Source organism: Carcharhinus amblyrhynchos, chromosome 18 (genome assembly GCF_965287045.1).
Source record: "Carcharhinus amblyrhynchos chromosome 18, sCarAmb.v2.hapA, whole genome shotgun sequence".
Classification (NCBI taxonomy): domain Eukaryota; kingdom Metazoa; phylum Chordata; class Chondrichthyes; order Carcharhiniformes; family Carcharhinidae; genus Carcharhinus; species Carcharhinus amblyrhynchos.
Window position 1 is genome coordinate 1,634,702 of NC_137341.1, and position 25,411 is coordinate 1,660,112.

At 46.5% G+C, this 25,411-nt stretch overlaps 1 protein-coding gene across 1 annotated transcript; it reads left to right on the top strand.

Annotated features, from left to right (window-relative positions):
* The first annotated feature begins 718 nt into the window (after window positions 1-718).
* LOC145355158 (uncharacterized) lies at window positions 719-24,930 on the top strand. Its single transcript, XM_080207075.1, is given in 8 exon segments — window positions 719-871; window positions 3,186-4,706; window positions 5,926-5,963; window positions 15,929-15,939; window positions 16,137-16,837; window positions 20,626-20,720; window positions 21,759-21,946; window positions 22,654-24,930. Coding segments are annotated over 7 exon segments (3,330 nt in total). The 5' UTR covers window positions 719-871; window positions 3,186-3,531; the 3' UTR covers window positions 23,776-24,930.
* Window positions 24,931-25,411: the final 481 nt, after the last annotated feature.

The window sequence follows — 25,411 nt, forward strand, 5'->3', positions numbered from 1 at the left end:
ACACAGAACCCGGGTACAGTCTCTCCCCGCTGTGAATGCTGCCATGTATTTCCAGGCTGTGTAACTGGTTAAAGCTCTTTCCACACTCACTGCACTGGAACACTCTCACTCAGGGGTCAAAATGTCTTTAAGAGACAGAGAGAAAGAAGCCACAGCAACCTTTCCAGAGTCTGCTCCCTCCCTGGATTCACTTCCTTTCCCCTTCAGTTGCTGCAAGTCCCCAGTTTCCCCCCAGAATGAGAATAGAAATGGAAAGGGGGAGACACTGATTCCCTCCCAGATGTTGCTCAGAGGAGGAAGGTTTAACCTGAAGCTCATTGACCACTTCCGCGTTGTGACCTCACAATCCTGAGTCAGCCAATTGGAATCACTCTGCTCCGCGGTGACCGTCTCCGGGTTCCAATGCGCAGGCCCGGCGCGCGGACCCGGGAGCCCCGCCCCCTCCCTTCTTCCCCTCCCCCCTCCTGGAGCCAAGGTTTCCAGGCCAACCGGCTGGCGGCTCCGCCCAGAGCGAGAAGCCGCTCTCCCCCCCCCGGGCCCGGGACTGCGCATGTCCAAGGGAGAGTGGAAGCTGCGCATGTGCAAGGGAGAGGGGAAATGTGGATGTGTGGCCTGACCTTCAAGGTGCTGACCAATGGAAAGAGTTGGAGGACCGGAAGCACTCTTGTCCTCCAGCCAATCAGAGAGCCTCCATTGTCTAAATGCGGAAGTTGGCCAATGAGTTTCAGACTAAAACCTCCTGCTCCGTGCGACATCTGTGAAGACATTCAAAGGTGTTTATTCAGTATATTAGGGAAGGAGGTGACCAGGGAAAGAACTGGGTCCATTAGGGATCAGTCTGGTCATTTGTGTGTGGAGCTGGGAGACATTGGTGAGGTTTTAAATGAATACTTTGTGTCTGTGTTCACTGTGGGGGGAGGATGATGTCGGTATAGAAACCTGGGAGGTGCTTTGTGATTCACCTCAACAATTTAACATTGAGAGAGAGGAGATATTAACGGGTCCAAAACTGTATAAATCCCCAGCTCCTGATGGGATGTATCCCAGGCTGCTGTAGGAGGCCAGGGAGGAGATTGTAGTGACTCTGACAATCATTTTCAAATCTTCTCTGACCACAGGAGGGGTTCCAGAGGACTGGAGGGCAGCTGATGTGGTTCATTAGTTAGATGGGACGTAGGGAAAAAAACAGCAAATTACAGGTCGCTGAGTCTAACTTCAGCAGTGGGGAACCTATTGGAAAAAATCCAAGGGACAGAATTAATCTCCAGTTGGGGAGGATTAATCGAGGATAAGGGGCATGGTTTGGCAAAGGGAAATCAGGTCTTACAAATTTGATGAATTTTCGTGGCAGTGACGAGGTATGTAGGTGAGGGCAGTGCAGTTAATGTCGTCCGCATGGACTTCAGTAAGGCTTTTGACAAGGTCCCATGTGGGAGGCTGATGAAGAAGGTAAGAGTACATGGGATCCAGGGCAATATGCCAAACTGGATCCAAAATTGGCTCAGTTGCAGGAGGCAGAGGATGATGATTGAAGGTTGTTTTTGTGACTGGATGCCTGTATCTAGTAGTGTTGCGCAGGGATCGATGCAGCGTCCCTCGTTGCTTGTAGTGTATATTAATGGTCTGAACGTGAATGTTTGCAGATGACATAAAAATTGGCAATGTGATAAATACAAAACCTCAGATTACAAGACAGTATCGACAGGGAAGACAGTGGCACTGCTGTCTCATAGCGCTAGAGACCTGAGTTTAATTCCCGGCTTGGGTTGCTGTCTGCACATTTTCCCCATGACTGCGTGCATTTCCTCTGGGTCCTCCGGTTTCCTCCCACAGTCTGAAAGATGTGCTGGTTAGGTGCGATGCCAATGCTAAATCCTCCCTCAGTGTACCCGAACAGGGCCAGAGTATGGCAACTTGGGGATTTTTACAGTACTTTCATTGCAGTAAGCCTCCTTGTGACACTGATAAATAAACAGTAAAGCTTTAGTTAGATGGGCTGAATGGAATTCGGCCCTGAAAAGTTTGAAAGGACTAACATGGTAAATGAGTACACAATGAATGGTCAGACGCCAGGAAATACAGAGATCAGAGGGACCTCGGTGTGCATGTCCATAGATTTCTGAAGACAGCAAGAACAAGGTGTTTCAGCAGGCACATGGAACACTTGCCTTTATTAACTGTGGCATTGAATATAAGGACAGGGAGGTTATGATGGAGCTGTATAAAACACAGGGAGGTTATGATGGAGCTGTATAAAACACTGGTTAGGCCACAGGTGGAGTACTGTGTGCAGTTCTGATCGCAGCACTGTATGAATAATGTATTTGCACTGGAGTTGATGCAGAAGAATTTCATCAGGATGTTCTCTGTTTTGGAGAGTTTCAGCTATCAAGAGAAACTGGATAGCCTGGTGCTGTTTTTTGTTGGAGCAGAGAAGGGTGAAGGGGACCAGATTGAGGTGTATAAAATTCAGAGGGGCACAAATAGGGGGGGGCATAGGAAGAAATGTTTCTCTTCACTAGAGGGGTCAGTAACCAGGGGCATGGATTTAAGTTCGGGGGCAGGAGGTTAATGGGAAATGTGAGAAGAAACCTTTCACCCAGAGGGTGGTGGGAATCTGAAACTCACTGCCTGAAAGATAGAGGTGGGAATCTTCACAACATTTTAGATGAGACCTTGAAATGCCACAGCAGGCAAGGTTATGCAGCAAGTGTGGAAAATGGGATTGGAATAGAAAGGTGCTTGATGGACAGCACAAACACAATGGGCTGAAGGGCCTCTTTCCATGCTGTGACCACCCTCAGAGGCAGCAAGTTCAAGCTCGTCAATCACAATTCCCTGTATCTTCACTCACCGAAACGATGCATTTAAAACATTTTTAGTTGAGGAATCTAACCATATTTCTGTTAGGCTGGCAGCCTGCATGGAGATTCTCAGCTCTCTGTGTCCAGGACAGGAAGCAGTGAGCATGGATCTGTCAATCAGCCTCAATCAGCACCTTCAGGAGAATTGGGAGGGTGAATATTAGATACAGCAGAGTGAGAATGGAGGGAGAGTGTGTGGGATGGAGATTTACAGCTTTTGGGGAACGAGAGAGGGAAGAATGTTCCATAGAAACTAGAATTGTCTGTTCTGAGTTTCTATCCTGTACTGACACTGATGATTTTTTCAAATTCATTTTACAGGATATCAGAAGGTGAGGATTTACAGACAGAAATCTCAAACCAAACTCCCACATGTCAACATCTGACAGTCACTCAATTCATTGGGAACTGAATATATCGACCTTTGAATCTAGAAGGAGAAATGTTTCTCTGTTCTGTCTGCTTCAGAAGATTTTAAACATCCGAGTGACTGGAAAAGCACCGAGACACACACCCCCCTCGAGTGAGAGCGTTCCAGTGCAGTGAGTGTGGAAAGAGCTTGAACCAGTTACACAGTCTGAAAATACATGGCAGCATTCACAGCGGGGAGAGACTGTACCCGGGTTCTGTGTGAGATTTAACTGATTGTTTAACCTGGAGAGTCAGCATGGAGAAACCCTGGAAATGTGGCGACTGTGGGAAGGGATTCAAAGCCCCATCAGAGCTGGAAATACATCGTCGCAGCCACACCGGGGAGAGACCGTTCACCTGCTCTGTGTGCGGGAAGGGATTCACTCGGTTACCCACCCTGCTGAGCCACAATGTCACGCACACCCAGGAGAGACCCTTTAAATGCTCTGACTGTGGGAGTGGCTTCAAAAGCCCCGGAGAACTGGTGTCCCACCAGCGCATTCACACCGAGGAGAGACCGTTCAGCTGCTCTCACTGCGCAAAGAGGTTTAAATGGCCATCCGCACTGCGGGAACACCAGCGGGTTCACTCCGGGGAGAAACCGTTCACCTGCTGTGTGTGTGGAATGGGGTTTGCTGCGTCATCCAGCCTGAGAAAACACAAAGGCACCCACAGCGATGAGAGACCCTTTAAATGCTCCGACTGTGGGAGCAGCTTCAAACGTGCTGCGGTTCTGAGGGACCACCAGCGCATTCACACCGGGGAGAAACCGTTCAGCTGCTCTCACTGCACAAAGAGCTTTAGAAGGTCGTCGAGCCTGCGGGCACACCAGCGAGTTCACACCGGGGAGAGATCGCTCACCTGCTCTGTGTGTGGGAAGGAGTTCATTCAGACATCCACCCCCTTGACCCACAAAGTCACGCACACCCAGAAGAGACCCTTTAAATGCTCCGACTGTGCGAGTGCCTTCAAACACTCGGGAGAAATAGTGTCGCCCCCCAGCACTCACACCGAGGAGCGGCCGTTCATCTGTTCTCAGTGTGGGAAGAGATTTACTCGGTCGTCCAACCTGCGGGTTCACCAGCGAGTCCACACCGGGGAGAGGCCGTTCACCTGCTCCGTGTGTGGGAAGGGATTCACTCATTCGTCCTCACTGCGGACACACCAGCGAGTTCACACCGGGGAGAGGCCCTTCACCTGCTCTGACTGTAGGAAGGGATTCACTCAGTTATCCCACCTGCTGAGTCACCAGCGAGTTCACACCGGGGAGAGGCCCTTCACCTGCTCTGTGTGCGGGAAGGGATTCACTCGGTTACCCAACCTGCAGACACACCAGCGAGTTCACACCGGGGAGAGACCGTTCATCTGCTCTGTGTGTGGGAAGGGATTCACTCAGTCCTCCCATCTTCTGAAACACCAGCGAGTTCATAAGTGATGACAGGAGTGAGATTCTGCCGTTAATCACATCCAGGATTGAAACATGTTCATTCTGACAGTTGGTGAAGTGGGAGGATTGGAGGGTTTTATGGGTGGCACAGTGGTTGCCTCGAAGTGCTAGGGAGCCAGGTTCAATTCCTGGCTCGGGGCCACTGTCTGTGTGGAGTTTGCACATTCTCCCTGTGTCTGCGTGGGTTTCCTCCGGGTACTCCAGTTTCCTCCCACAGTCCAAAGATGGGCAGATTAGATGCTAAATTCTCCCTCAGTGTACCCGAACAGGCATCGGAGTGTGGCAACTAGGGGATTTTCACAGTGTGAATGTAAGCTTATGTGAAAATAAATAAACTTTACTTTTCTGCTGGACTGGCCGGTCTCACGACTTTGCCTCCAGTGGGCTGATGCTCTTTGAACTTGGGAGAGCACATTTCCACTGAAATAATCCACAAAAGCTGATGAAGGACATTTATTTTATCCTGGAGAGTAAATAGCGTTTTTCCCACCACTACAGGTAGATCGAAAATAAGTACAGGAAGAACTGTACAGAAAGAACGGGAGGTAATGCTGCAACTTTATAAGACCCTTGTCAGACCCCACTTGGAGTACTGAGCGCAGTTCTGGTCACCTCACTACAGGAAGGATGTGGAAGCTATTGAAAGGGTACAGAGGAGATTTACAAGGATGTTGCCTGGATTGGGAGGCATGCCTTATGAGGATAGGTTGAGGGAGCTCGTTCTTTTCTCTCTGGAGAGACGAAGGTTGAGAGGCGACCTGATAGAGGTTTATAAGATGTTGAGAGGAATAGATAGGGTGGATTCTCGGAGGCTATTTCCCAGGGCTGAAATGGTCGCTACGAGAGGACACAGGTTTAAGGTGCTGGGGAGCAGGTACAGAGGAGATGTCTGGGGTAAGTTTTTCACTCAGAGGGTGGTGAGTGAGTGGAATCGGCTGCCGTCAGTGGTGGTGGAGGCGAACTCGCTGGGGTCTTTTAAAAGACTTCTGGATGAGTACATGGGATCTAATGGGATTGGGAGTTACAGATAGTTCTATGACCTGGTAGGTATGGATCCGATCGGCGCAACTTGTGGGCTGAAGGGCCTGTTTGTGCTGTAGTGTTCTATGTTCTATGTTAAGTGGAAAAACGCAGCGGGTCTGGCTGCATCTGTGGAGAGAGAAACAGAGTTAATGTTTCACGTCCAATGTAACTCTACTTCAGAACTAAAGAGAGGGAGAAATGTGACGGGTTTGATGCTGGTGAGAGAGGGAGGGTCAGGTAGAACAAGTCAGGGATTGGTTAGAGGGCGGGTGAGATTAAATGACAAAAATATCCTGGAACAAAAGGCAAAGGGAGAGGGTAATGGCTGTAGTAAAGAAACAAGGCATTGGCCCAGAGTAAGTGTTAATGGCGGAATAAAGGACAGCTCTGTCTGGAAGCAAAAAAACAAGATGGAGACTGGCACTCGGCAAAAACAACAGATCAAAACGGAGGAGAGAGTTCAGGGTGTGAAGTTGTTGAACTCAATGTTGAGTCCAGAAGGTTGTAAAGTGCCTCATTGGAAGACGAGGAACTGTTTGTCCAGCTTGTGTTGGGTTTCTCCGGAACATTCCAGCAGAAATGTGAGCGTGAGAGCAAGCTGATGAATTCTAATGGCAAGCGGAAGGTCAGGGTGGTGCTTGTGGACTGAGGGGAGGGTGTTCCACAACTCTATCGCGACTGGGGCTTTATTTCAAAATGAACACTGTATTCAGACAAATGCTTGTGGAAAGTGCGTAGCTGGCAGGGATTGTTTCAACTGCAAATTTCTTCTTTCATTTTGGTCAGCTGGAGGACATTATATTCTGTCAAATCGGGCTCAGTAAAGCTGATTGTTTGAGTCTTTAGAGGCATGGAAACAGGCCCTTCTGCCCAACTTGTCCATACTGCCCTTTTTTTAACCCATTAAGTTAGTTCCAATTGCCTGCGTTTAGCCCATATCCCTCTATACCCATCTTACCCATGTAACTGTCTAAGTACATTTTAAAGACAAAATTGTACCCATCTCTACTACTGCTCGTTCCAGACACTCACCACCCTCTGTGTGAAAAAGTTGCCCCCTCTGGACCCTTTTGTATCTCTTCCCTTTCACCTTAAACCTATGCCCTCTAGTTTTAGACTCTCCTAGCTTTGGAAAAAGATGTTGACTATCTAACTGACCTACGCCCCTCATGTGTGCAAGGCTAAAGGATTACTGTCTTCCCACCCTGTGTTGCTGGTGTGAAAGAGAATGAAGGTTATTTGCGTAGATTTATCTCTGTTACAGTGTGGTGGGTTTGGTATGGCTGCTCTCCCTCTCTCCGGCAAGACTTAACACCAGCGAGAATCACTCCTGGTTTTTATTGGCAGGGACCAGATGCTAGGGACACAGTGTTTGGGGGAGAAATCGGAGGCCAATGAAGTCCCCAGGTGGTTGGGGGCATGTCTGGGCAGTGTCCATTCGGCAGTGAGACTTGCAGTGCCAAGGGGGTGGGTGGTTTGGGTCTGATGGGCGTATTTACAATGATGGGGGGTTTATGTAAGGAGGGGGATTGGCATGGGGGGAGTTCTGGAAGGGGGGAGGGGCTCGTGCAGGGTTGGTTGTGAAAGGGAGCGTGATGGGGTTGGGGTGGCATGTTGGTGGTCTGACAGATGATGCATTGGGAGGGTGCTGGTAACCCGTGTTGGTGTGGGGGGATAGCAATGCCAGTGATGATGATGGGGGTTTGGGAGAAGGTCTCCTGGTTCACTGGCAGATTGGGGCGCCCTGCACAATGGCGATCGCATATTCTGAAGCCAGCTTCACCGGGTACTTAAGCTCACCCTCACACCACCCACCACTGGCACACAGCACCCCGCTATCAAAACATTGACGGGGTGCCAGCAGGTTGCGATGCCAAACTAGCCCAAAAATCTGGTGGGGAGCACTCTGGTTTTCAGACTTTTATAACACTTTGAATTTGTTTGGGAAAATTCTACTCATTACCTGCAACGAAGTGTCTTTTTAAACCAGTGAATCTTGTATCAGCCAGTGTCAGAATCCTCTATTAATTAATCACCAGGCAGTAACAGGAGATGGAATAAGCAGTGAACCTTAATTGAGTTACAATAAATAAATCAATTGTGAATCAGTAGTTATAGTAAAAGAGTTTTATTTGATGTAAAAATGTAAAAACTTAATTGCTGTGTATGTAAAGAATGTGTAATGAAGATAAATGGATTGGCAAGAGAGATCTTCAAGCTCTAATTAGTCTCAACGATTGAAACTGTGTGAATAAGGGATTGTATAGAATCAGATAGAGGGATCGTATGGAACAGTTTGATTGTATTCCGGTCTAAGATAATGGGAGAAGACGGTGTCAGTAATTGGGGATCCAATTAAATTTATCTAGTGACCAAATTGACCAATTGTCATGTTACAACAGACCCAACCCTGACGTGAGGTAATGGTCACATTGGGGATAAGAGTCGAGGTTCTGAAGGTCTCCCTTGCTAACCGAGTACTGGAGACTCCCGAGGCTGAGTTCCAAGGGAATTCCGGTCAAAGAAGGAACCAGAGAGGGTTACACTTCTACAGACTGATCACCCGCATGAAGTGTAAAAGTCAAAACAAAAAAAAGTCTTAAGGTTGTTGAGTAAAACTTTTTCATTGAATAAACTTCCTTTCAAATTTACCATCCAGAGAATTCTGCCTTTGCCACAAAGAGAACAGGCTACAGATGAATTAAATTGTGTCCAGAACCATTTCACTCTGGTTATCTTTGATCCTCAAATAATTTTCTGTTTGTTTTTAACCATGTTCTGTTTCATTAATAAACTTTTATCGGTAAAATTATTTGATTGTTCTGGACTTTTCCTGATGAGATTGATGTACTTTAGGGAAAGTGGGTGAGGGGGTGGGCAGGCTCTTTAACAGAAACTGAGATCATTGGAGAAGGAACAGAGGGGGAGATGAGATTTTATTTTTTGACACAGCGAGTTGTTCTGATTTGTCTGAAAGTCGATTCAGTCGAATCTTTCCAAAGACTTGAAAGGGAACGCTTTGCAGGGCTGTGGGGAAAGAGCAGAGCAGTTGGATGAATCAGAGAGTCCTTTCAAAGAGATAACAGGGATATGATGGGCTGAATGGACTCCTCCTGCAGCCTGTCAATCTCAGCCTCCTGCTTTTGTGCAGGTTAGAAGGGACAGGTTTCACTGCAGCCTCTTCCCTGGATAGGTATTTAGAGAGACGGGTTTCTCTTTAGCTCCGAGTGATCGATATAACAACTTTTCGGAGGCCCATTTCCCAGTCAGTCCTCCAGCACCTTCCTGTCTCTCTAGTGTGACGCCCAGGTTAGTTTCCCAACTGGAGAGGGGGCCTCATTATTCCCAGCTAAATTCAGCCTTTAGCTCCGATGCCTGGCTGTCACTGACATGAGCAATAGAAAGGTGCCCCAGGCTCAAACGGGAAGTCAAAACCTGTGGTTTTAAATGAACTATTAGGATCAATAATTTAAACAAATGAATTCTAAACCCAGTGAACAAATTTTAAAAAAAATCACATGACTTTTACTCAAACAAACTGGAAGCAACAATGATAAACACTTTTTTGTTGGGAAAATGTCCCTTAAACTGTAAAATTGAACTTTGCCCTTTTGCTCTTAACACAATCAAATATCCCACTCAACGGTTACATTTTACTCTGCCTTGGAATATTGACAGACAATTCTCCAACTACCAGCCCAAAGTGATTCTTCATTCATCTTTCAGAGGGTGGTGAGTGAGTGGAATCGGCTGCCGTCGGTGGTGGTGGAGGCAAATTCGTTGGGGTCTTTTAAGAGACTACTGGATGAGTATATGGGACTTAATAGGATTGCGGGTTATAGGTAAGCCTAGTAGGTAGAGATGAGATCGGCGCAACCTGTGGGCCGAAGGGCCTGTTTGTGCTGTAGTTTTTCTATGTTCTATGTTCATTCCCGAGGGTTTATTTCCATTGTTTTCCTTTTCCAGTGTGGCAAACTTTAATCCCAGAACTGTCTTCACCTTGATAATTCCCCTGGATGTTTTCCCACTAACACAAGCAAGGTGAATCTTCCAGCCTTGTTTCACAATCCTCAGGAATTTGAGACCAACATTTGCACAGGAGCAGAAGTAGGCCATTGGCCCTTTGAGTCTGTTCCAGCATTTATTTAGATCATGGTTGATTTGTTTGTGTGGATTTCCACATTCCCTTTCTACATCCAATACTTTTGACTCCCTTACTCAACAAGATTTGGGATGAAGGCAAAATTCTGCAGATGCTAGAATCTGAAACAACATAAGAAATAGGAGCAGGAGTAGGCCATCTAGCCCTTCGAGCCTGCCCCGCCATTCAATAAGATCATGGCTGGTCTGAAGTGGATCAGTTCCACTTTCCCGCTTTCTCCCCGTAACCCTTAATTCCCTTGTCTATCAGAAACCTATCTACCCGTGACTTAAATATATTTAGCGAGGCAGCCTCCACCACTTCAACGGGCAGAGAATTCCAGAGACTCACCACCCTTTGAGTGAAGAAGTTCCTCCTCAACTCTGATCTAAACTGCTCCCCCCCCGCCTTATCTTGAGGCTGTGCCCTCTAGTCCTGCTATCCTTTCTAAGCAGGAAGAATATCTCTACTTCTACCCTATCCATCCCCTTCATTATCTTATACGTCTCTATAAGATCCCCCCTCATCCTTCTAAACTCCAACGAGTACAGACCCAGTCTATTTAGTCTGTCTTCATAAGCTAACCCCCTCATCTCCAGTATCAGCCGGGTGAACCTTCTCTGCACAATCTCAGCAAAGCTGACAGCATCTATAGAGAGAGAACAGAGTAAGAAGTCTGATGACACCAGGTTTAATTCCAACCAATTTATTTGATAGTAAACTCACAAGCTTTTGGGGTGTGCCCCTTCGTCAGGTGAACATGGTGAAAGGGACAAACCCCAAAAGCTTGTGAGTTTACTATCAAATAAACTGGTTGGAATTAAACCTGGTGTTGCCAGAATTCTTACGGTGTTTACCCCAGTCCAATGCCGGCATCTCCACATCAAAGAGAACAGAGCCAATGTTTCAGGTCAGGATGACCCTTTGTCAGAGCTGAAGACAAGGAAAATTGGACAGAATTTATACTGTGAGGGTAAAGAAAGGGAGATCAATCTTAAACCTCCTCTGAACCACTTTCAGTGCATTTGTATCATTTCTTAAATAGGAGACAAAGCTACACTCAGTATTCAAGATGCAGCCTCAGCAACGCCCTGTATAACTGAAACAAAATATCTTTACTCCAAGCTCTCTCCTAATAAAGGTTTGCATTCCATTTGTAAGAAATTATTTGAACTGAGATTTATGGGATTCACTTGTTTGCAATAACCTCCCTAATCATAAATCACACCAGGTTCCAGTGACTTCAGCATCAGGAAATTTGGCATGTCAGCTACAACTTTCATCAGCTTTTCAGGTGCATTCTTTCAGTCCAACTAGCGCAAACCCAAGTTTTACCACTAAGCTAGTCCCAGTTGCCCACATTCAGCCCATATCCCTCTATAGACATCTTACGTGTAGCCGCCTCTACAAGTGCTTCTGGCAGCTCGTTCCAAGAACTCAGCGCCCTCTGTATGAACAAATTGCCCTCTTTCTCCTCTCTGCTTAAACCTATGCCCTCTAATTTTACACTCCCCTGCCTTTGGGAAAAGATGTTGCCTAGAGGCATACAAGATGATCAGAGGGTTAGATAGGGTGGACAGTGGACATTTTACCTCGGATGGTGATGGCTAACACGAGGGGACATAGCTTTAAATTAAGGGGTGGTAATTATAGGACGGATGTCAGAGGTAGGTTCTTTACTCAGAGGGTAGTAAGGGCGTGGAATGCCCTGCCTGTAGCAGTCGCCAACTTTAAGGGCATTCAAATGGTCAGTGGATAGGCATATGGGTAACATTGGAATAGTTTAGGTTAGAGGGTCATTAGATTGGTTCCACTGGTCGGCGCAACATCGAGGGCTGAAGGGCCTGTACTGCGCTGTAATGTCTATGTTCTATCTACCTTACCTGTACCCCTCATTATTTTATAGACCTCAATAAGATCACCTCTATACTCCAAGGAAAAATGTCCCAGCCTATCCAGCCTCTCCTTATAACTCAAATCATCAAGTCAAGTTGAATGAGTTGTTAAAAACATTCTTTATCTAAATAAATAACAAAGTTGAAAAAAAAGCAGTGATAAACAGAAAAAAACAGGAGCTCTGGAACCAGCCTGGATTTGCAGACTGAAACCCTCAAAACCCACATGTGTCCAGAAAGGAGAAAGGCTGAGAAGGACACTCTGTAACACTTCTCCTCCCCTTCAATTTCAATCCCCCATCAGGACAGAAATACAATAAAAGTAATGTCTTTAACGATACAGAAGTCTATCAGGAGTTTTGCGGTTACATTGTGACCTGTACAATATCACTGGTAAATCTGGTGGATCTGGAATGGTGGGTGAAGGGGTAGTTTGAGAATCTGTACATGAACATTCCTCTTCCAGTCCCACAGCAGAGTCAACTGGCAAAGCTGGAAACACAGGAACCACTTCCTGGTGAACGTCCACAGCAGCACTGACCCTCTGCCATGTTCTCAGTAACGGTTGCTGACTCTGAAACTTCTCCTGACTCGGGGTCACACTGCGAGTGAATATGGTCTTGGTGTCTGCGAACAACTCTTCCATTTTACAGTCTCACGACCCCAGATACTGGACCACTTTGGTTTAAAATTATTCCCGGGAACCACCTTTGGTTACTCCCAAAGTTTCTGATGTGAACCTGATCATCCGGTTTGAACGGCCTCTCTTTGTAGCGGTAATCGTGTCCCTCCTTCTGCTTCTCTTGTCTCCTGCTCACTTTTGCTCTGAGATCTGGATGAAGCCGATCTGGATGAGACTTCAGCCTTCTACCTAAAAATTCCACAGGAGAGAGTCCGGTTGTGGATTGTGGTGTGATGCGACACTGGAACAAAAATCCCGAGAGCTTTTGTTCTTAAAGTATCACCTGCCATTCTCCTCAATCCCTCCTTCAGAGTTTGAACAGCTCTTTCTGCTAGACCATTTGTAACCAGATGATACGGCGCAGTACGCACACGGTGTATCCCATTCTTTTACATGAATTCCTGAAACACTTCACTTGTAAACAGAGTGTCGTGATCTGAAAAAAGTGAATCTGGTAGCCCCGGGCTTGTGAAAATTGGACAGAGTTTCTCTATTGTCACAGGAGCTGGAATTTTACTCATGGTCTGGGCTTCCAAACATTTTGAATTCACATCTACACCAACCAAACACACGATTCATGAAAGGTCCCCCAAAGTCCACATGTGGTCTGGACCATGGCCTATCAGGCCACTCCCAAGGATGAAGTGATAATGTCCCCAGTGTGTTGGGGGGGAATGAACTCAGAAGAATCATTCAACATTTGGAGTACTGTGAGCAGTTCTGGTTGCCTCACTACAGGAAGGATGTGGAAGCTATTGAGAGGGTGCAGAGGAAATTTACAAGGATGTTGCCTGGATTGGAAGGCATGCCTTATGAAGATAGGTTGAGGGAGCTAGGTCTCTTCTCCCTGGAGAGATGAAGGTTGAGAGGCGACCTGATAGAGGTTTATAAAATGTTGAGAGGTATAGATAGGGTGGATTCTCAGAGGCTATTTCCCAGGGCTGAAATGGTCGCTATGAGAGGACACAGGTTTAAGGTGCTGGGGAGCAGGTACAGAGGAGATGTTAGGGGGTAAGTTTTCACTCAGAGGGTGGTGAGTGAGTGGAATCGGCTGCCGTCAGTGGTGGTAGAGGCGAACTCGCTGGGGTCTGTTAAAAGACTTCTGGATGAGTACATGGGATTTAATGGGATTGGGAGTTACAGATAGTTCTATGGCCTGGTAGGTATGGATATGATCGGCGCAACTTGTGGGCCGAAGGGCCTGTTTGTGCTGTAGTTTTCTATGTTCTATGTTCACTCAAGCGTGATTCAATCGACAATTTATTGAGTTACACCAGCGGGGAGAAGCTACAGGGACTGACCATGTGTAACTCCACCCAATAAAGAAAATCATCAATTCTTATACTCAGCCCATCCCGGCTGGACACATCCAATCAGAATGGTTACAGATTACATACATTATATATCGGTCCAATGAAATGAGTATCTGGGCATCCTGGGGCTTTGTGATCATCTCATGAACAGATCGGTGCTCCCATCATGATGTTTTCCAGACCCCGATAGCTACCATCCTTGGACTCTTCGAGCCTGCCCCGCCATACAATAAGATCATGGCTGATCTGACGTGGCTCAGTTCCACTTTCCCGCCTTCTCCCCATAACCCTTAATCCCCTTGCCTATCAAAAACCTATCTACCCGCGTCTTAAATATATTTCGTGAGGCAGCCTCCACCACTTCAACGGGCAGAGAATTCCAGAGATTCACCACCCTTTGAGTGAAGAAGTTCCTCCTCAACTCCGTTAGTTTGAAAAGGGGGGGATTAAAAGTTCTCAAATGGACGTCAGCACCCTTCCTTTGTTTTAATCTAATGACCACACGGTCTGGGAATCATTTCTATTTAATAATCTCTCCTTTTAAACTCTTTTCTTCGGTCCAATTCCAGAATTCTCTTTTTCTCTGTGTTAATTGTGTCACTTTAAACCTATACCCTCTCGTTTTAGACTCCTCTACCTTTGGGAAAAGATATTGACTATCTACCTTGTCTATGCCCCTCATTATTTTACAGACCTCTATAAGGTCATCCTGTGCTCCAGAGAAAAAAGTCCCAGTCTATTCAGCCTCTCCTTATAACTCAATCCATCAAGTCCCGGTAGCAACTGGGTTTCAGTTTCACACTTACCTATTGCCCTCCCCAATATGTCACCCAGGTGTTTAAATCTTTCCACTCGAAATTAGCAAACTGTTTTGCTAAAGGGACGTCCCAATCCAATTCAGTGACCCCCCCCCACATGTAATTTGTTTCAGGATGGGGTCTCTGTACCCCCACCCCAACCTTCCATCCCACTCCCAGGAGTTTGGAGGTAGTGCTCCGGCTGAGTAATGGCGGCCACAACTCCCACAATCCTCTCCGCTGGGAAAGCTGCTCTATCAGCCGCGTGGGCCGACGACCCGGGACTGCGCATGTCCAAGGGGAGGGGAACTGCGCATATGCGGCCCCCGCAACATTCATCGAGGTGTCAACCAATGGGAAGAGTTGGAGGACCGGAAGTACTCTGGTCCTCCAGCCAATCAGAGGGCGGGCTTTGTGTGAATGAAGATTGAGCTTCAGACAGACTGAAACTTCCTCCTGTCTCCCACATCTGTGAGTAAAACACTTTCTTTACTCCCCCTTTCCATTTCTTTCCTCATTCTGGGGGGAAACTGGGGACTTGCAGCAACTGAAGGGACAGGAAGTGAATCCTGTCAGTATGTCCCACACATTGTTAGTCCATTCATAGAGACAGAGATCTGTCTGGCAGCCTGCATGGAGATTCTCAGCTCTCTGTGTCCAGGACAGGAAGCAGTGAGCATGGATCTGTCAATCAGCCTCAATCAGCACCTTCAGGAGAATTGGGAGGGTGAATATTAGATCCAGCAGAGTGAGAATGGAGGGAGAGTGTGTGGGATGGGGATTTTGGGGCATGAGGGAGGAAATAATGAGGGGGTTGAGCTATGAGGAGAGGCTGAATAAACTAGGCTTGTACTCATTAGAGTTTAGAAGGATGAGGGGAGATCTCATTGAGACGTATAAGATGATGAATGGGATGGATAGGACAGAGGTGGAGAGGCTCTTCCCGCTCAGAAACGACAGCAGGACTAGGGGGCACAGCCTCAAGATAAGAGGGGGGCAGTTTAGTACGGAGTTGAGGAGGAACTTCTTCACTCAAAGGGTGGTGAATCTCTGGAATTCTCTGCCCGTTGAAGTGGTGGAGGCTACCTCACTAAATACATTTAAGACGCGGGTAGATAGGTTTTTGATAGGCAAGGGGAATTAAGGGTTATGGGGAGAAAGCGGGAAAGTGGAACTGAGCCACGTCAGATCAGCCATGATCTTATTGAATGGCGGGGCAGGCTCGAAGGGCTAGATGGCCTACTCCTGCTCCTATTTCTAATGTTCTTATGTTCTTATAATGTTCCATGGAAACTGCTTATTCTGAATTTCTATCCTGTACTAACAGTGATGAGTTTCGTACATTCCTTTTTCAGGATATCAGAAGGTGAGGATTTACAGACTGAAATCTCAAACCAAACACCTCGTCACAATCTGACAGAATCGCTCATTAGGTCCTGAATATTATCTGCCTTTGAATCTAGAAGGAAAATGTTTTTCTGTTTTGTCTGTTTCAAAAACCACTGAGACACACACACACTCCTGAGTGAGTGTTCCAGCGCACTGAGCTTTAACCATTTACAGAGTCTCACACTACACTGCACCATTCACAGCAAAAAGAGACCACACGCTTGTCCTTTATGTCGATGAGGCTTCAACAGATCACGAAATCTGGAGAGTCAGAAGGAAACCCGCACCATGGAGAAACCGTGGAAATGTGGGGACTGTGGAAAAGGATTCAGGTTCCCATCAGAGCTCGAAACTCATCAACGCAGTCACACTGGGGAGAGACCATTCGCTTGCTCTGTGTGTGGGAAGGGATTTACCCGTTTATCTCATCTGCTGCAGCACCATGTCACTCACACCAATGAGAGACCCTTTAAATGCTCTGACTGTGGAAGTGACTTCAAAAGCTGTCAGACACTGATGTCCCACCAGCACATTCACACTGAGGAGAGACCGTTCAGCTGCTCTCACTGCGCAAAGAGGTTTCGCAGGTCCTCCACACTGCTGAGACATCAACGGGTTCACACAGGGGAGAGACCGTTTACCTGCTCTGACTGTGGGAAGGGGTTCAGTTATTCCTCCACACTGCAGACACACCAGCAAGTTCACACCGGGGAGAAGCCATTCACCTGCTCTGTATGTGAGAAGGGATTCATTCAGTCATCCAACCTGCGAAAACACCAACGCGTTCACACTGGGGAGAGGCCGTTCATCTGCCCTGTGTGTGGGAAGGGATTCAGTAATTCGCATAACTTGCTGAGACACCAAGGAGTTCATAAGTGATGACAGGGGTTGGATTCTGCTGGTATTGCTGCTGTTAATCTCATCCAGTTCTGAACCATGTTCATTCTGACAGTGGGTGAGGATATTTTGGCCCTGGAGGGAGTGCAGAGGAGGTTTACTAGGCTGATACCGGAGTTGAGGGGATTGAGCTATGAGGAGAGGCTGAATAAACTAGGCTTGTACTCGTTGGAGTTTAGAAGAATGAGGGGAGATCTCATTGAGACGTATAAGATGATGAATGGGATGGATAGGATAGAGGTGGAGAGACTCTTCCCGCTCAAAAAAGACAGTAGGACTAGGGGGCACAGCCTCAAGATAAAGGGGGGGCGGTTTAGAACGGAGTTGAGGAGGAACTTCTTCACTCAAAGGGTGGTGAATCTCTGGAATTCTCTGCCCGTTGAAGTGGTGGAGGCTGCCTCGCTAAATATTTTTAAGAAGCGGGTTGATGGGTTCTTGATAAGAGAGGGGATTAAGGGTTATGGGGAGAGGGCGGGAAAGTGGAACTGAGCCACAACAGATCAGCCATGATCTTATTGAATGGCGGGGCAGGCTCGAAGGGCTAGATGGCCTACTCCTGCTCCTATTTCTTATGTTCTTATGTTCTTATGTTTCTTTCTGCTGGACTGGCCTGTCTCACAACTTTGTTTCCAGTGGGCTGAGCCTGGGAGAACACATTTCCATTGAAATGATCCACAGAAGCTGATGAAGGACATTTATTTCATCCTGGAGAGTAAATAGTGTTTTTCCCACCACTACAGGTGAATCTAAAATAAATACATTTGTCTCTGTTCCAGGCTCAATTGGTCTGTGTCAGTATTTATGCTCCACATGAGCCTCCACCCACCCCTCTTCATCTCCCCCCATCAGCAAATCCTTCTATTCCTTTCTTCCTCATTTATGTATCTAGTTTCCCGGCAGCCTGGTGGTTAGCACTGCTGCCTCACAGGAACCCAGGTTGGTTTCCGGCTTGGATCACTGTCTGTGCAGAGTCTGCATGTTCTCCCCGTGTCATGCATGTGTCAAAAATAAATCAAATCAAATCAAAGTCTGCGTGGGTTTCGTCTGGGTGCTCCTGTTTCCTCCCACATTGCAAAGATGTTTGGGTTGGATTGATCGACCGTGTTAAATTGCTCCATAGTATCAGGAGGATTGGCGGGGTAAATACGTGGGATTTTGGGGATAGGGCCTGGGTGGGATTATGGTCAGTGCAAACTTGATGGGCCAAATGGCCTCCTTCAGCACAGTAGGGAAGTCTGTGATTTCCCCATCAATGTACTCATGCTATTCACCTCAATCACTCATTGTGGTAGTGAGTTCCACATTCTCACCACTCACTGAGTAAAGAAGTCTCTTTGAAATCCCTGATTATTGAATCCCTAAAAATGGATTGAAGATTGTTCTAAATAAGGATCAAGAGCCTTAGGACGTTCCTGGGAATCGATTGATTCCTATAGACCGTCCAACATATTTTATGGCTCACTTGTCTTACGTTGAGCTTCTGGGGATTCTGTGAATGTCTGTATAAGCTGTGCATGTTGATTGATGTCTTTTTTATAATCCACAGGTGATTCAGTCCGCCTTGTTGTCCAACGAGGGGCATACACGCGGTGGGTCGTGCGAGGGCTGCTCTTGGATGTTGCTTCGAGAGTTGCCTAGTGCTTCACGTTGTTAGTGTACGCTTAAACTGGACCAGCTGATGGGCAACACGACAGCTCAGTGACTATCACTGTTTGCTGTGCAGTTACATGGATTTGGGCCAGTGTCTGTGGGAGTTTGCACATTCTCCCCATGCTTGCATGGGTTTTCTCCGGGTGCTCCGGTTTCCTCCCACACCCCAAAAACGTGCTCTTAGGCTGATTGGTGTAACAAATTGTCCCTAAATTAGTCTTCCCTCAATCTGCTTATGGTTCCTTTATTGTGGAGTCCAGTAGGCGTAGACAAAGGTCATAGGTAGAAGAGGGAACTCACAATGTTAAAATGGTGGCGCGGGCTCGTTGGGCCGAAGGACCTGTTTCCCGAGCTGTGTTGTTCTTTGAAATTCACACAGCACTTGTAAGAAAAGGGATGAATTGTCAGCACAGATTGAGATCAATGTGTGTGTCCTGATAGACAATTACAGAGACTTGGTTGAAAAATGACCAAGGCTGGAATCTAAATGTAGAAGGGTATCTGACATATCGGAATGGCAGGAAACTAGGAAAAGGTGATGGGATTGCTCCCAGTTAATGAAGAACGACATTAGTTTAGTACTGAGAGACTACCTTAGCCTGAAAAATCAGGAAGTGGAATCAGTTTGGATCGAGATAAGAAATAGTAACAGTATGAGGTCTCTTGTGAGAGTAGTTAATGGGCCCCTGTCGTTACACTGTAGGTAGAGTGTACAGGAAGTAATAAATGAGGCATGTAATTAAGGCAGTGCAATAATCATGGGTGAGTTTAACATAATGGAGATTGGGAGAATCCAATTGGCAAAAGCAGCCTGGAACTATGAGTTCATGGAGTGTTTTGTGGACAATTTCTTAGAGAAGTTCATTCTAGATCCAACCAGGGATTTGTCTATGCTAGACATCAATGTGTAGTGAGACAGATTTATTAATAATATACATGTGGTGATGGAGCATCTAGATAACAGTGATCATAATATTGTGGGGAAGACCATGTTTAGTAATGTTACTAGTTTTGGTTTAGTTACGTTCAGTTATCACAGAATCTAAGTACATGAATCAGTTCACTCAATACAGGATCGTACTGTGTGAGTCTCTGTCTTCAGCTGCACTCCTACTTGATAAGTGCCATGTACCATATCACCTTAGGACAAAGTAGGGTTACGTTTGATGGTTTTACTACAGGACCAATGCTGAATGGAGAAAGCTAGCACGAGGGGGCATGGCTTTAAATTAAGGGGGGGTAGCTACAGGACGGATGTCAGGGGTAGGTTCTTTACCCAGCGGGTGGTGAGGGATTGGAATGCCCTGCCTGCTGCAGTTGTAAATGCGTCTAGTTTGGGGGCGTTTAAGAGATCTCTGGATAGGTTTATGGACGAAAAGGGATTGGTATAGGCTAGTGGGTCATTGTTTTTGTAACTGGTCGGCGCAACATCGTGGGCCGAAGGGCCTGTTCTGCGCTGTAATGTTCTATGTTCTATGTTCTATGAATGAGAATCTACTACATTTGAAGGCAGGATTAGACGATACATGTGAAGCTTCTTGTAGTTTAATTGGGAATGTCAATATAGATTAACAGATTAGTGTGGGTTTGATTATCAGTTTGTGTAATGTTGTTGTCGTGATGTATTTTCTGTGACTTTTATTTCGTATGAAAATGAACTGTAGGGCACACTCTGACACAGTGGTTAGCACTAATACCTCACAGCACCAGGATTCCCGGTTCGATTCCCCGTTTGAGCTATTGTATTTGCAGAATCTGCATGTTCTCCCCGTGTCTGGGTGGATTTCCTCCAGCTGATCAGGTTTCCTCCCACAGTCTGAAAGATGTGCTGGTTTGGTGCATTGGCCATGCTAAATTCTCCCTCAGTATACCTGAACAGGTGCTGGATTGTGAAGACTAGGGGATTTTCACAGTAACTTCATTGAAATGTTAATATGACAATAATAAATCATAAAAAAAATGTACAAATAGGAAATGGTATTTTGTAATGTGTATATTGCTTCCTGAACTTTAGCAAACCAATCATCTTCATGTGTAGATTTTCTATGGTCGGTAGTAGTCACTGTATTAGTTTAAGTTTATGTATCTCTTATACTTTTAATTATTTGTCTTTAAGTAACTTGCTTCAGGCGTCAGCAATCACTAAGAAATTACACATCACACAGGTCGATGAGCCTGATGAACATCGATCATTAGAAAGTGACACCACACGTACGTATTACAAAGAAGCAGACACACAAATTACCCTGTGCTGCCTTGTTATCTCAGTGGAAAAGCTTTAAAGTTACTACAACAGCAGGGAAAAGCAATAGAGGAAAGGATGTTGCCTCAAATTACTGAGATCCTGGATTAACTCAGTTAGCAGTTAATGAGAAGCGATAGCAGCAAGATGACTGAGATGGTGTGGTCACAGTAAAAAGTCTGACAACACCAGGTTTTAGTCCAACCGATTTATTTGATAGTAAATTCACAAGCTTTCGAGGGGACTCCCTCTTCGTAAGATGAATGGAGAGTTCTGGGTACCAAAAGGACTACAGATCACAAACCCACTCAGGTCAAAGAGGGAGTCCCCTCGAAAGCTTGTGAGTTTACTAGCAAATAAATCGGTTGGACTAAAACCTGGCATTGTCAGACTTTTTACTGTGTTTACCCCAGTCCAACGCCAGCACATCCACATCATGGTGTGGTCACACAGTGGTTAGCACTGCTGCCTCACAGCACCAGCGACCCAGGTTCAATGCTGGCCTTGGGCAACAGTTTGTGTGGAGTTTGCACAGTCTCCCCATATCTCCGTGGGTTTCCTCCAGGTGCTCCGGTTTCCTCCCATGGTCCAAAAATGTGTGGGTTAGGTTGATTGGCTGGGCTACATTGCCCTTTAGTGTCAGGGGGTTAGCAGGTTAAATTCGTGCGGTTACAGGGATAGGGCCTGGGTGAGATAGTGGTCCGTGCACACTCCATGGCCGAATAGCCTCCTTCTGCACTGTTGGGATTCTATAATTCCTGTGGGTTAATGGGAAGTGACATCAATAAGATGTCCTTCAAGGACCAATCAGACATTGACCATGCATCATTTAACCAATCGGGGGCTGACCATCATGGCTGCCATCCACCTGGATGACAAGAATACTTCCGGTCCTCCAACTCTTCCAATTGGCCAGCACCTCAGCACGTAAGTCAGAAGGACGGACTCTCCCCCATGCACATGCGCAGCTTCCCCTCTCACTTGGACATTCGCCGTCCCGGGCCCAGGGGGAGGCAACCGAGTGGCTTCTCGCTCTGGGCGGAGCCGCCAGCCGGTTGCCCTGGAAACCTTGTCTCCAGGAGGGGGGGAGGGGAAGAAGGGAGGGGGCGGGGCTCCCGGGTCCGCACGCCGGGCCTGCGCACTGGAACCCGGAGACGTCACCACGGAGCAGAGCGATTCCGATTGGCTGATTCAGGCAGGGCTCCTTTGTGAGGTCACAACGCGGAAGTGGTCAATGAGCTTCAGGTTAAACCTTCCTCCTCTGAGCAACATCTGGGAGGGAATCAGTGTCTCCCCCTTTCCATTTCTATTCTCATTCTGGGGGGAAACTGGGGACTTGCAGCAACTGAATCCTGTCGGTATGTCCCACACATTGTTAATCCAGTCATAGAGACAGAGATCTGTCTGGCAGCCTGCATGGAGATTCTCAGTTCTCTGTGTCCAGGACAGGAAGCAGTGAGCATGGATCTGTCAATCAGCCTCAATCAGCACCTTCAGGAGAATTGGGAGGGTGAATATTAGATCCAGCAGAGTGAGAATGGAGGGAGAGTGTGTGGGATGGAGCTTTTGGAGAGAGGAAAGAATGTTCCATAGAAACTAGAATTGTCTGTCCTGGATTTCTATCCTGTACTGACACTGATGTCTTTTTAAAATTCCTTTTACAGAATATTAGAAAAAGGCATGGAATGAAATCTCAAACCAAACTTCACATCAAGATTTAGTAGTGAGTTGCTTCATCGCTCCCCGAATATCATTGGCCTTTGAATCTAGAAGAAGAAATGTTTCTCTGCTCTGATTCAGAAAAATTTAAACATCAGCGTGACTGGAAAAGCATTGAGACAGACTTTCACATGAGTGAAAATATTCCACTGAATTTAGAAAGAGGTTTAATGTGTTACACAGCTTGGAAAAAGTCACACCATTCACAGTAGGGAGAGACCGTACACATGTTCTGTGTGTGGACAAGGCTTCAACTGCATGTCCAACCTGGAGGGTCACAAGGGTACCTGAACCATGGAGAAACCGTGGAAATGTGGGGACTGCGGGAAGAGATTCAGGTCACCGTCTGTGCTGGAAACTCATCGCCGCAGTCACACTGGAGAGAGACCGTTCACCTGCTTGGTATGTGGGAAGGGATTCGGTGAGTCATCCACCCTACAGACACACCAGCGTGTTCACACCAGGGAGAGACCATTCATCTGCACCGAGTGTGGAAAGGGATTCACTCAGTTATCCAATCTGCGGAGACACCAGCAAGTTCACACTGGGGATGGACCATTCAGCTGCTCCACGTGTGGGAAAGGATTCAGTAACTCATCCCAACTGCTCACACACCAGCAAGTTCACACTGGGGAGAGGCCGTTCTCCTGCTCTCAGTGTGGGAAGCGATTCACTCAGTTATCCAGCCTGCAGAGACACAAAGTCACTCACACGCAGGAAAGGCCCTTTACTTGCTCTGATTGTGGGAGTTCTTTCAAAAGCTCTCGGGATCTGATGGATCACCAACGTATTCACACTGAGGACAGACCATTTAGCTGCTCTCACTGCCCAAAGAAGTTTATACGGTCGTCCACACTGCGGAGACACCAGAGAGTTCACACTGGGGAGAGGCCATTCACCTGCTCTGTGTGTGGGAAGGGATTCACTCAGTTATCCTGTTTGCAGAGACACAATTTCACTCACACCAACGAGAGACCCTATAAATGCTCTGACTGTGGGAGTGGATTCAAAAGCTCTCAGGAACTCATGTCCCACCAGCGCACTCACACTGAGGAGAGACCATTCAGCTGCTCACACTGTGCGAAAAGATTTCGAATGCCATCCACGCTGCGGGTACACCAGCGAGTTCACACCGGGGAGTGGACGTGCACCTGCTCCGTGTGCGGGAAGGGTTTCACCCGGCCTTCCCACCTGCAGACGCACCAGCGGGTTCACACAGGGGAGAGGCCGTTCATCTGCTCTCAGTGTGGGAAAGGATTTACTCGGTCGTTCCACCTGCGGAGACACCAGCGAGTTCACAAATGACAGGGGTTAGAATCTCCTGTCATTTTTGCCGTTAATCACATCCAGAACTGGACTGTGTTCATTCTGGTATTGTGCTAATACTCTTTTAGTCTGTGAGTGTTAGAAAACTGAAAGGGTTAAAAATCACAGAGTTTAGAAAAATCACTATAAGAGAAACCAAAGGTCTTTATTAATGTTAACCCAGATAAAGATCTGAATACGGGAGAAGTGATTGACTTCACAAACCCAGACACAAGCTGAGATGTTGAGGTTAACTTGCAGCAGTAATGAATTAGGTCAACTAATATGATTAAGGCTTCATGCTGATTGGGTATTGGTATTATAGTTGAGCAAGCGCACAGTGGTTGGGAATGGTGTTTAACATTTGTAGCTTATGCATGATATAACCTTAACCGATAGTTGTGAGTGGATAGAATAACTCCTATCCCTTGATTTGGTCTATGTTAATTACTTGTAATCAAGTTGGAAACTATATCTGCGTGTAATCCTGAATTCTGTACTCTGGCGGGCCATAACGGATCTTCCAGGCTCCTAGCTACATAGTTTGATTTAACAGGCGGAATGAAAACTCCATGACTTGGTATGGCTGCTTCAAGGGAAACAAAGTTGTAATATATTAAAATGTTGAACATCAAAAAGCCCCATAACAGAAACCAAAAGTAGTTTTAAAGGATTTACATTTTTATGGATAAACATTAGCAATAACATCTAGTTTTAGGTGGGTTTAATTTCATGTTTCTGTAGCTGGAAGGGAGCTGTAGTTAGATTTCAAATGTCTGTTTTGGGGTTTAGTTTCAATCCAAGCTGAGATACTATTGTGTTTAGAGCTTGCTGTGTTCCTGCTGCCCTGGAAAAGCAGCCAGCATAATTAAGGACCCCACATACCCCGGACATTCTCTCTTCCACCTTCTTCCGTCGGGAAAAAGGATACAAAAGTCTGAGGTCACATATCAACTAACTCTTCTCTGGTGCTGTTTGACTTTTGAATGGACTTACCTTGCATGAAGTCGACCTTTCTCTACACCCTAGCTATGACTGTAACACTACATTCTGCACTCCTTCTATGAACAGTGTGCTTTGTTTGTACAGCGCACAAGAATCAATACTTTTCACTGTATTAATACATATGACAATAATAAATCAAATCAAAATATAGTTGCAACTAGAAAGGCTTTGGAAGGTAGCAAACAACTTTCTGCGTTCTTTAGTTTTTAGCCAAAAGCTTGCAGCAGTTGCAGGCAGTTCAAGTCAGATTATCTATGCTTGGAGAAGCTAGAGAGAGAGAAAAAAACTCTCAGCTTTGCTATCAGAAAAGCCGTACAATACAGTAACGTGCAGCAAGCAAACTCAAGAGGAACTTGGGACTGAAGACCTGGAAATAGAAAAGGGACACCAGAGAAAGCTAATAAGGAATAGAACCATAGGGCTGTAAGGCACCCCTCAAGTCTGAAAGAGAGGATCTCCCTTCCACTCTATCCCCAGCATTTCCATAGCCAATCCACCTAACCCGAACATGTTTAGACTGGAGCATCCAGAGGAAACCCACACAGACGGGGAGAACATGCAAACCCCACACAGTCACCCAAGGTGGGAACTGAACCTTGGTTCCTGGTGCCACCAGGTTGTTTGAGTGAGA